At 47.6% G+C, this 12,452-nt stretch overlaps 1 protein-coding gene across 1 annotated transcript; it reads left to right on the top strand.

Moving 5' to 3' along the window:
• The first annotated feature begins 1,460 nt into the window (after positions 1-1,460).
• Positions 1,461-11,579, top strand: LOC114684383 (anomalous homeobox protein-like). Its single transcript, XM_028858950.1, has 8 exons — positions 1,461-1,709; positions 2,557-2,684; positions 4,450-4,573; positions 5,342-5,541; positions 6,897-7,189; positions 9,149-9,263; positions 11,092-11,229; positions 11,453-11,579. The coding sequence occupies exons 1-8, from the start codon at positions 1,461-1,463 to the stop codon at positions 11,577-11,579; spliced, it is 1,374 nt and encodes a 457-aa protein (XP_028714783.1).
• Positions 11,580-12,452: the final 873 nt, after the last annotated feature.

A 12,452-nucleotide genomic window follows, 5' to 3' on the forward strand; every position in this document is an offset into this window, starting at 1 on the left:
CAACTCTGCTTATGGTTTAGGCACTGTGAGGACGCTACAGGGCATGTCCTGGGTCAGTTTTCTCCTATCCTGCTAGAAAATACAAAGCACAGGTCTTGGTGTCTTGCCCCAACATTCAATAGTCATACGGGCCTCTGGCCTGGGCAGTACAGAGATTGAAGTTTGGATACTTTGTAGCTATACCTTTCAGCCCAGGGGCACCGGTTGTGAAAACCACAAAAGTAGGCACACGGGGGTGGGTGGAAGGTGGGAGGTGGGATGTGGGGGTGGGAAGTGCATGTCAGCCAGGAGTTGGCGGAAGGGCACACAGTGTGAGGGGGTTGTGAGACGGCACCTCGGGTGTGTGTGTGGGTGGTGGTGTCCGGAAATCCAGGTGGGCTGTGGGGCTGAGCACGGCGCCTTCCTGTCTCCACTTCCGGTGTTTGGAGTCCAGCATTGGTCAGCCTCTTCCTGAAAAAGAAGTGTTTTGAAAAGGTACCCGGCACCGTGTTGCTGGCCCTGTGGTTCCAGCCTGGGTGGGGGATTCAGAGAGCCTTTTCCTTCCTCGGATAAGGGTCTCATCAGGAATGGACCTTGGCTCCAGCCAGCAGGGAGTTAGAGTACTGGACAAAATGGGAGTCCTAAGATAGCTTTCTTCCTCGTCTATGAGAGCCTTGAACCTTCTGTTGGGAGCTGTTGAAGCACAGGATGAAGACCCCAGTGTGCACAGGAACCAATTGCAGGGAGGTTCTTGGTAGCAGGCCCAGTAGGCTACTGCAAGGCACAGCCAGTACTCATTCTCACTTGTTCCCCGTGTTCCACAGAAATGGGATCTCTGTGATTAGGTTTTATGCCTGAAAAATATATCATCAACATGCTGTGCCAACGCCCTACGTGGGGGGGCTCTTAGAGCCTGTGAATTCACTGACAAATCATTGTATTTTCTCCTTTGGTGGGTTCCTTCTGTTTTCAAATGCTCCAGGATTCAACATTTCATCCTGGAAGTCTGTGCCCTTTGCTCTGTGAAAGGAGCAACTGCCTGTGGTTAGATGAGTGCCTTGTTAACCCATGTGGCAGATGCCAGCCAGGGTCTCTGGAAAACTCTGGCGCCACAGGAAAGAGCAAAAAGAAACTTGATCATAGCTTATATCAGAGCCTGGAGCATAGTAAGGAAAAAGAGATGCAAGGATCAGTCCAGGGAGAAGGGTCAAGGCTCCGAAAGGTGAGATTGGATGGTTGCAGAGTGCCCTGTTCAATGGTCTGTGCACAGCTGCCTTCCTTAGGGACACAGTTATTTGGGTGAATTAGAAGAAGGATGTATGAGACCACCCTAGTTTTTCTCAGGTGTGTTATTCTACCGTGGAAGTGATGTAGCCTCATAACACCTGCCTCCTGGAATTGTTCCCAAGAATCGCGGATGGAACACAGTTGATATCGGTGTTATTCTGAACGTTCTGTGTTGACAGAGTTGCTCCTGCAGGATGGAGAATTTCCTGAGGCTGCTGAGGGAGCATGGGGACAGCCACTCTCCTCCACAAGAGCTGGTGACTCTCGCAGGCAAGCTGTGTCGGGACTTCCAACACAACCCTGTTCAGGTGTTATCTTTGGTGGAAGCCATTCTGGACAGCCAACATCGTTGGCATCTGCTGGAAAATGCAGATGTGGCACTGGTGTGCACCCAGGTCCTGATCCAGCAGGAGCAGCAGTTTTCAGCCCTCCAGATTCTAGAGGTATGATAGAGAGTAGTGGGGACACAGCAGCCTCCACCATCCCCAAAGTGTCATAAGCTCAGGCAGAGTGGCCCGCTCCCATTTGACCAAGATATTCCTTGGTGACCTTGACAAATACCTTTTACAAAATCCTTATTGGATGGTGATCCTATGCCAGGTGGTGAGCAAATGTGTTGATGTAATGCTGTGTAGCACCTTTGACATAGACCCCTAGATATCTGACCTGAAGCTTTGATAAAATGGTGCATAGCGTAATCTCAGCACTCAGGAGGCCGAGGAAAGGCAATGGCGAGTTATGGACCAGCCTGTGTCAAAATGATAACACAAAACCATCCGGAAAAAAATGAGATCAACAGACAGGGAGTGCATGGTTGTAACTGAGGTGACTAATCAGTAACAATTAGTGGCATTGGTGATTAGAAACCCTGGAGTGGGACTAGGAACTCATTTAGGGAGTTATTGCCCAGAGCCAGGTAAAGAGAACAGCACATAGTGAAACTGCTATATTTGCTCTCTGTACTTGTATGATTCATTGGATGACTGGGTTTACTTATTTATTTGGAGGGCTGAAGGGTTTAAGATCAGAAACCAGACCTTAGATCTGTTTGTTGTTGGCATAAATGTCTACCATGGCCTGTGAGGTAACTGGCTGGCCCAGGGTCACACTTCCTCAGGGACTAGTAGGATTTGGAGGGCTTGTATGTTTGGCTAACGTTAGTTGTTTGTTGACCAGTGGGTTCGAGTATAGATGACTGCCTTTCCCATAGGTTGGGTTGGTGTGGATGACAGATTTCCACACACTCCAGGGCCTATAGGGGTGACTGGTTTCAGCAGGCTTTCCCCACAGGGGTGTCGGGTGCCAGGAGGCAGTAAGGAGCTGGTACAACTCTGGAATGACATTCACTACCACCTAACCATGAGGAAGCTGGGTGTCACCATGCTGAGCCCAGTGCAGAAGTTTCGCTGCAGGAAGAGGTACTTGCTAATTCTCCTCTGTTGTGGATCCTTGGGTCTTCCAGGGGCCAGATGTGTCATCCAAAACCTAAGAGAGCTGAGGAAACAAGGATAGGAAGTCACCTTAGCAGTATTTATTGAAATGTAATGAACATCATGACTGCAACCCCTGTGTGCCCATCACCAAGCCTGACAGCGCAGTGCTGTGGTGGCTGGAAGTGGATTGCTGTGTGCACCTTGACATCCTGACTGTTTGTACTTCCCATCATCACTAGACAAGAAGCCTGTAGATGAGAATAGTGAGTGTGAAGGGAAACTGAGTTTTGCTCAACTGTTTCTCAGATCATCTGTTCCTCACATCTAGGTGCCAGGCTAGACATGGGGCAGGGGGCTGCAGGATGAGAAGGTTATCGATAATTAGTTTCATCTTTATTATTTATGGAGGAGAAATCTTACATGAAATAGTCACGTCCCATGCCTGAGGAGTTTCATGGGAGATACAAGGTCAGGGATCCCTAGACACTGAGATTGTGGAGCTTTTATTCTACATCTGGGGCCTCTCAGTGGAGAAGGAGGGCTGCAGGCTTTCCTTTGCTGCTCCAAGTAATCCGGGCTTTCTGAGTCACGGGGTCCACTCACTGCACTGTAGGAAGAACAGAGTTTTTTGGGTTTTGTTTTTTTGTTTTATTTTATTGTTAATCAGCATCTAAAAAATATTGACAGTATGAGATAAGTCCTTGGAAGCTCAGTAGGCAATCAGTCATTGGAGACAGACAATCAACCTCAGGAGCATGTGGGCAGTGACCAGAACATGGATATGCTGCGAATATGCTGGTCAGCACTGCAGTGTCTTGGAGATCAGCTATGGTCCAGAGCTGAAGTATAAAAAGGAGGTGCTCTCTGTTGATTAGGAACTGCCCAGAGCAGGGTAGTTCGTTCTGGATGTGTTTGGCCTGGTGGAGGCTCTGGAGTCCTAGGTGGATTGCATTTGGGATGTGTTAGATGAGATGCTCTTGGGCTGTGCACACATGCCATACATCTGGATATCATCTGTTCCACAGATAGGTGACCTTTATACATGCCCTATGTCCTTTATGAAGAAATTCAAAGAAAGATCAGGAAAATCAGCCTAGACATAAGAGAAAGAAAGCTACAGGGTCCCCTCAGTGACTCAGAAATCCCCATGCAGTGCAGAGAGAGGAAGGAAGAAATGATGATCCTCCTGCACAGTGCAAGGGCTTATGCACACAGAGCATAAAAGGGGAAGTGTGGTGGGAGGATGAGAATGGAGGATACAAGGGGCTAGGAAGCTGAGTTCAGGGAATAGTGAGAGAGGGCCAAGGGGATGCCAGCATCAGTATATGGAAGATTGGGGCAATAATCTTTCTTATTCTCTGAGAAGTTATGCTATGAAAGAGAGGCGTATAGACAGATTCATGTATAAGGTGAGAGATTCCCAGCTTTAAGAGCTCATAGGGATGACCCTGAAGAAGAAATGCTGGAAGAAATTTGTTAAACCTGCTGTAAACAGGGGAGTACAGGGAGTCAGTGTTCCTGCTAAGCTGAGCTCTGGGGTATCCTGTTCTCACTGGAGGACTGCAAAGTGTGGTAGACAACCAAGTGGCCTCCCAGAAAGTAGGAATTAGGCATTTTGAGGTGACTTGAAATGGGAGGCAGGGGTGGACTGGAGAATGCATCTCAGAACCCCTTCCCTGTGGAGTGCCAGGACCTGAGAAGGGAGCAAGTGGAGGTTACGTTGTAATTCCTCCTGGCCCTCCTTATCCAGGAACCCCCCACCTCCTACCCTCTGCCCTGCGGGCCCTAAGAGCCGGAACTTCCTCCCAGAGATCCGCTGCCATCTGCAGAACTTTGCCACAGGTGTGAGCACTTATCCCAAGAAGGCCCAGTTGGTAAGGACAACAGCCTACTCCAAGTGGCTTCTCTGCCACACTCCAGAAGCCTTCCTTCGTCCAATAACTAAGTCTCCTCACCTCCTCCTGAGTACCTCTCTTCTCTTCCCAGGCAGCTTTTCCTACTTCCCTCCAGCCGACTTCCCTTCCGTCTTCCCCGAGGGCCTCTTGTCCTTCTCCTAGGCAGGTCCTTCTTCTTTCAGGCGGCCCCCTCCACTATGTAGCTCCTTCAGCTATCTTTGGTTCCTTCTCCTCAGCTCAGTGGGATCCCCAGCCCTCTCCCAGGGTGCTGGTGGACTCCACCTTTTCCTGACCTCTTTTTTGCCAAGTTTGGTTTTCTCATGGGGGGTGTGCCTACTTCTCACCCTGGTTAATTCGCAGATGCTCCCCAATCTTGTGCTCTGTGCCCCCAAGTGATGGTGACAACGGGGCAAGGAAGAGGGCTCCTGGTTGAGAGCAGTGCAGGCACTGATTCATGGTAGCATCAATCTAGTCCTTTTCCTGTCTTAGGGTCTTGGGTCTTAGAGCTTCAGCTGACCTAGAAAGGAGTGGGTGCAGGAGGTGGAGCATGTATGTATTGTTCTCTATCTACTTCTTCAGCATGTGCTAAGTAGACAATATGATTCCAGTGTACCAGTTCACTGATGACCATCTCTGCCACCATTCCCGGGGTCAGGCTAGGCTGAGCTTCCTTAGTGAATATGAGCTGTCCCAGTCACCTCTGTGCACCCTTGTAACTCAAAGATGATTGTCTTATTTGGGGGTCAGAAGGAACTGGCTTTGGAGACTGGCTTGACTCCTGAGCAAGTGTACAACTGGTTTGCCAATTATCGGCGACGTCAGAAGGCTTGTGCCCTGCACATTGAAAATCAGGAGGCCACATCAGAAGTCTCCAGTGCAAGTAAGAGTGGTCCTGAAGCACTGCCACTTTCAGAACACCATCATGAGTCTGAAACTGTGTCTCAGTGGTCAGGTGAGCAGCCCAAGGGCTTCTTGGGGGCTGATTTTTACAAGATCTAGCTGACTTGGGATTGACCATGGCATGACTGTGTGTGTCTGAAGGTGGGGATTGACATAGTGAGGGGGGGGACAATGAGTAGATCTGAGAAGTGAATCAATCTCCAGGTTTGGAATTGTTGGTTTGTACTGAAGTCAGACCAAGGGACAAGCTACTGTGGAGCTGCTCTCAGCTGGGAAGGAGGCTAAGACCCACTGTACCCCTCTCTCTGCTCTACTTTTAGCTGGATATGAAGGAAGTGGGACTCTACAGTCCCCAGAGACCACCCAAGAATCACATGGATTGCAGTCCTTGGCTGTGAACTCTTCTGAAGACAACACAACCTCACAATCATGGCTTTCAGGTAGTGCCATCAACTCAGTCCATGGGACATGATTCCTCTTTGGTCCTATTCTTCTTTGGGTGGAGAGAAGAGTATAATTTAACCTTAACCCCAGTCCTTTGTGTGCTGGGCCTTGACATTGTGGACTGATTTTGTATTCTTTTTTTTCTGACTATTTGGTCAGGTTTTTATTTCATGGAGAGAGCAGCAGCTGGTATGTTTCTCACTGCCTGATCCTCTCCATGCACTTTGCTCCCTGTGGCAAGGCACAAACCTTCTGCATATATCCGAGCATTGATCAGTCATGGGAGCAGTGCCAGGCTGGACACTGGCCAGGTGTGTGCCTAGGTGATGGTTCATGTGACCTCTCTTCTATGAAATAGGGATGTGATAGGGCCTGCCACACAGGCTGTCACAGAGATTGAGGGGATATTGAACAAAAGCTCTGTTCATGTTTGAGGCACATTAGCACTGATGGAATTTTCATTAGATTATTGTCAGCTTCTGCCTGATGTTCCTTTTTTTTAGTTTTTTTTTTTTGAGACAGGGTTTCTCTGTGTAGCTTTGCACCTTTCCTGGATTTCCTGGAACTCGCTTTGGAGACCAGGCTGGCCTCGAACTCACAGAGATCCGCTTGCCTCTGCCTCCCGAGTGCTGGGATTAAAGGTGTGCACCACCACTGCCCGGCTTGTTCCTCTAATACTAACCATCATTTATTCACTTAATATTAAGGTCTTGTCACTCATTTTCTGTTTTGGGGTTCCATGCAATAGACTTTATAAGTGTCTGTGACTGAGCATGTCAGAGCCCAGACTTGGCAGCCACAGGGGTGAGCAGGCAGGGTTATTAGCGATGTGCCAAGTTCCACAGCTTTGTCTGCCACATTCCACATTTCCAACATTAGATGGCATCACCTCCCAACTCCTCCCTCCCAGCCCTGGTCTCTACCCACTAAAGGCACATTGTTTGGTCATGTTCCCCAGGTCACTCTGTGGATGTGAGGGGTACCAGGAGGAGCTAAGTTACCATCCTGTCAACCTCACGTCCATATGTCCTGCCCCTGGCCTCTGTTCCCTGGCTGCTAGCAGCAACATGCTTGATTCCTCTATGGCCACCCCTGAGTCAAGGATGATGTCCCTTGCACTGTCATCTTCCAAGGAAGTTTTTCTCGACATGGGGCAAATGGACCATAAAAACCAGCTGGATTCTGGGATGGATCCTGAAGATGCCCCCATGGCCATGGCCTTTGCTACCCTTAGCAATCCCAGCCATACAGGTGGGTCCACCTTGCACAAAAATGAGATTCTGGTCTGGCCCCCACAACTACTCATGTCCTCAGGTCCTTAGGCTCTGTGTTGGGGAGGAAGTGTGGATATGGCCACCGTCTGCTTGACTCTTTAATGTTCAGTAAAACCCAGAACTACTGGAGCAGGAACAGACTCTTCCCACAAATTATCCAGATTATTTCTCATTTATGTCTTTGAGTAAAAAAATGAATGAAAAACAAGACAATTAGGAAAAAGTTAAACTGGGAGACAGTAGTTATGTCCATATGTCAAACTGTCCCCACCCCCCAAACTGTCCTTTCTAATGCGTGAGTACCTGCCTCTTTCTGTCCTGCACATCACTCTAGGGTAGAAATGTCAGTAGTTTGATTTTCAGTTATTACTGTAGTTGTAAGTGCCTTTAAATTGCATTTTTGTGTGTATAACACAACAGAGTTATGCAACTTTCCATCTTGCAAGGCCGTGTTGACTTGCCTTGTGTTTCTTAGCATTCCTTGAACATAATGCATCCTTTTTTCTTGCAGCTTCTAATTGCCTCTTTAAAAAATACATTTTTTTAAAAAATGTACTTCCTCTAGCAAGCCCCTGTCACCTAAAGGTTCCATACGACCCCCCACCCCCACCCCCCACCCCCCGCAAAGCACCACCAAAAGTGGACTAAGTTTTCAAATACCTGAGCTATGGGACACAGTTCTCATCCAAAGCATCACAAGCTCTATATTTTAAAAGTATCTCTCTTTCTCTGTCTCTATCTGTTATTTTACATACCAACCACAGTTTCCCCTCCCTCCTATCTTCCTGTTCCCTTCCTCCACTTTCTGTATACCCTCCTCATTCACTCTTCCTCCATCTCCATTCAGAAAGGGGAAGGCCTCCCCCATGGGCATCATCAGCATGGCATATCAAGTTGAGGCAGGACCAAGCTTCTCCCCCCTGCATCAAGGCTGAGCAATGCATCCCACCATAAGTTCCCAAAACCCAGCTTATGCACGAGGGGCAGGTCCTGATCCCACTGCTAGGGGCCCCACAGACAGACCAAGCTACAGAACTGTCACCCGCATGCAGAGGGCCTAGGTCAGTCCCATGGAGGCTCCCTAGCTGCTGGTCCAGAGTCTGAGCTCCCACTAGCTCAGGTCAGCTATCTCTTTGGGTTTCTCCATCATGATGTTGACCCCACTTGCTTGTACAATCCCTCCTTCCTCTCTTCTCTCCATTTGACACTCACTGCATACACCAAGCTTGTTGCCTGGCCTGAGAGCTTCCAGGGAGTCTCTTACTTCCACTTCCAATCTAGTTGTCAAGCAGGAGGCTAGAGCAAGTTTTACCCCAGGCCCCTGTTTCTGGTCTGGGGTCAAGCTATGTTAGTGTTGGCTGTACTACTGCATGGACTAAAGGCAGTGTGGAGTCTTCCTTTCAGGCTTCTCTCCTACCTGTATATCCACCCAGAGATAACCCAATTATCTTTTCTTCTAAGAGTTAAAGGTCTTCCAAAAAGTCACTCTGTGGCACCGCTGGAGAGAAAGTCAATGGGCAGGGTGAGGTAGCACTAGCTTTCTCCTGAATGAAATCTCAGAAAACTAAGATCAGAGGTGAAAACTGGGAACAGTAAAGCTGGCCTGTGGCCAAAGCCTGACGTGTAGGTTGCATGTCATGGACAAGAGGGGGAACATGTGGAGTAGATTGAAACTGTGGCATTGGACTGTCGAAAGCCCGTAATGGAAAGCCCAGCCTAGAGTCAACAGAAATGGACTTGCACTTTGTCTCTGAAGGTCAGATAGGCCAAGAGGTTGGAAGATCTGCCCATCATTTTCTTGAGAGTGAGGCTGAGACCCTGGGGTGGTGAACTGTTTTCTTACAGCTTTGGCTGTCTCCAGGAGACAGTGACTGTGCCACAGGTGTGCTGTGTGCCTTCCTTTCACCTATGGTTTGTGGAATTTCTTTGCCTGCAGAATTTATTGACCTCCACAGTAGTTGCTTCAAGAGCTTATACCCAGAGGATAGTCCAGGACTGAGCAGTGGGGAGGCAGCTTCCACTGAAGGCTCCAAAATTCATCATCCCCACAGGTAAGGCAGAAGAGTCCTGGGCATTCTGTGGATCGCAAGGCAGGATTGGGGCTTAGTTTACAGACTCATCACTTCAGAATCTGCAGATAAGGTTCTTTCCTTATGTGTTTCTGAAAATGTTAGCATTCCTTTCCTCAACCAAGGAACACCACAAACACTGACACACATGGACATCCTGTACCTTGGACGGTATGCAGGCTTGCCCCTGGCCAGAGCTCTTCCTTGAATTTGCAAGCATTTTCTTCATATTTATTCCATAGACTAAGGCTGCTGGTTTCTGAGAAGCATCAAGGTTTTGCCTTTTAATATTTCAGATTGTTTTGAAAGGGCTTAAAAAAACCTAAGAGATGCCAAGACATGGGCTTTATTAAGATAGGATACCAAGGGCTTCTGGGAGGACTGGAGGGGCATGAGTGTATAGGCCAGTAGAGGGCTCTGTGGTAGAGAGATAGTGTCCAACAGCCTAAGGGACTAAAGAGACAAAGATGGATAGTGTCCAGAGTATCCCAGGGTTCTATTATTGAGAGAAGATGCACCAGGTTTTCAAGAGACTGTAGATTGGTGAAGTATATGAGTGATCTGAGGTATTTTGGTCAAGATAAGATGACAAAAACCTCTAGGTTGGAAGATATCTCAAGAAGACTGGAAGTATTGCCTGGGGTCTTCTGATGCTAAAAGAGTTGCTACATCCTGTTTCAGTATACACCTGTCCTATCTTCACTAGGGATGGCCAAGGCCATACTTCCAGTTTGTGATGGAACCTTCCTCATGTCACCCACCGGGTCTCTGACACCTCAGGGCTAGGGATATTCTTCCAGTATAATGGTTAGCTTCATTCTTCTGTGTGACGGTATTCCAGGGGGAGATAGAAATAGATGTATGCTCATCCCAAACAGGGAACTGAAAACAAATCAAAGTAGCACTACCACCAAAGTCCATCTGGGTGAAGGATAAGTTTAAGGGGTCACTTACAGAGTAGGGATGACCAAATGCAGCTGTATCACCAAAAGCCTACCCCAACATGTGTGATGACCCCCAAAACCTGGAATCCTGAAGCTCTCTTGTTGGCAATTTGACAAGTTTAGTATCCTCCCTGGGCATCTCAGCTCTTCAGAGTCTCCTTCAGGCAGCTTGGCTAATCCAAGTCTCCACACTCAGCAGTTGCTTACTGCTTCGATAACCTTGGGGGAGAGATCTTTGTGAATCTTAAAAGTTTCAGCTTTCCCAGATGTGAAGTTTGTTTAATTCCTGAGTCTCATGCATCTTCCTCCTTCCTGGAGGGAATGTTTCAACAAGGAGGAAATGACTCCTTGACAGTTATGTAGAATTCCATGTAAATAGAATCAGATAGTGTGCACTCAGGGTTTTTGTTGTTTGTTTGTTTGATGACAAAAGTTTTTTTCTGTAGATTTGGCTGTCCTTGTACTCCTAGCTGTCCTCCTGCCTTAGCCTTGGAGTGCTGTAATTGTAGGTTTTGGCTCCATGACCAGCCTTTTGTTTGCTTTTGCTTTGCTTTTCTCTGGTGTCAAGTGCTTAGTGTATGCACTGTGAGATTGTCCTGGGAGGACTGGATCAGCATCACTGTTGCCCTCTTCATTTGCTGTCTATGACCTACCACATGAGCCTGCTCACATTATTATGTTTTCCTCCTGATGAACTCTTCAGATTGCCTTGTCTGACCAGTGTTCACAATTCTATCTGTCATACAGAATGGCTTTGATATATAGATATGGGACTATGGGGATGATGTCATCTGGTATCTCCTAGAGACAGAACCTTTTCTGATGTTAGAAACAGAACTGTACAAGACAGAGGTCTTCCCTTTCAGTTTTCTAGAGGTGTCACCAGCCTCATCTGCCATGCCAGCACCTGTATCAACCATGGAGCTATGCCAAACCTTGCCCTCCAGCCAGGTGAGACACTCTGAGGTTTGCATGGTTCTTCTCAGAGGTAGTTATCCTGGGCAGTGAGTAAGGAACTTGTGGGTGGATGTTACTATATTCAGAACTGGGTAGGGGTTGGAGTACCTCTTCCTCTCCCTCTCCCCCTCCCCTCCCTCTCCCTCTCCTAGGATCCCTTTCCTAATTCGAGAATGGGTCTGATGAGTCCAGGAGGTACCCAGGTAGGAAGGCAGGTGTTTCAGAGCCTGAGAGCATCCCTCTATGTGTAATACTGAGCTGGTTTTTCAGGTGCAGTGGCCTGACGTCCAGACCTCCTTCTTGGAATGCTTTCTGGAGAGCCATGATGCTTTTTGAGTTTTCTCAGTGCAGCCTGGGCCAAACTACCCACGAGGAGATGGGCCAGCACATGGAATGATCAAGTGTGGATTATTCACCAGTTCAAGTTACAGAGCTTTTCCCTAAACAAAAATCAGTGTTCCCAGAGTTCCCCAAGAGAGCTGGCTAGGAAGTCCCAAAAGTTCTTGTCATACCACACTGAGTAGTTTGGATAGCAGTTCTCTGTATAGGCAAAGATTCTGAAAAAAATTTGTGGTATCATAAGTCTAAGGTAGGATTGCTTCCTATAGGCAAGATAAATGTGAATGACAAGTGCTGAGCAGTAAGGCTACCTAGATCAAGGAAGAATTTTCCACTGTTGAGCCTTCCTACTCACCTATACACGGGGCCACCCTATTCCACTCATTAACTTTATGAGTTGGTATGGGGAGTGATATGACAATCCTTTCTTTGTTCATGGGCCCTCCTCCTAGAGTTCTGAGCAACAAAGTCGACTGGAGATAGCTCAGAAAGGGTAAAGAAGATAGGAAGTGAATCTTCCTTACCACCTTGAATCCTTTATGTTTCTGAAAGTATTGTTTTATTAAACTAAATTAAGGATTTTGTTTCAAACTCCCCACTTTATACTGTACCTTAATATCTATTCATATCAATGCAAAGAGATTAACACCAATTTTCCCCAGACCAGTGTTTGTGGTGGGGTGGTGTTAACTGATGCTCCTTAAACCCCCAATAGATGTTGACTGTTTCCTAGCATAGTTTATAAGCACCATTTGGCTGGCATCCTCTCTCATCTCTGTTCCTTCTCCTTTGGTTGGTTATTTCTTCATTATAAATTCCTGAAAGCTCTATGTCTTGTTGAGTTGTTGTGGTCTATATAATTTGCTGTGGAGTCTGATGGCCCTCTCATCACCTGCCCAGGTATCTGGTGAGGTACACAAATGAAGAGCTA

Source organism: Peromyscus leucopus, chromosome 23 (assembly GCF_004664715.2).
Source record: "Peromyscus leucopus breed LL Stock chromosome 23, UCI_PerLeu_2.1, whole genome shotgun sequence".
NCBI classification, from domain to species: Eukaryota; Metazoa; Chordata; class Mammalia; order Rodentia; family Cricetidae; genus Peromyscus; species Peromyscus leucopus.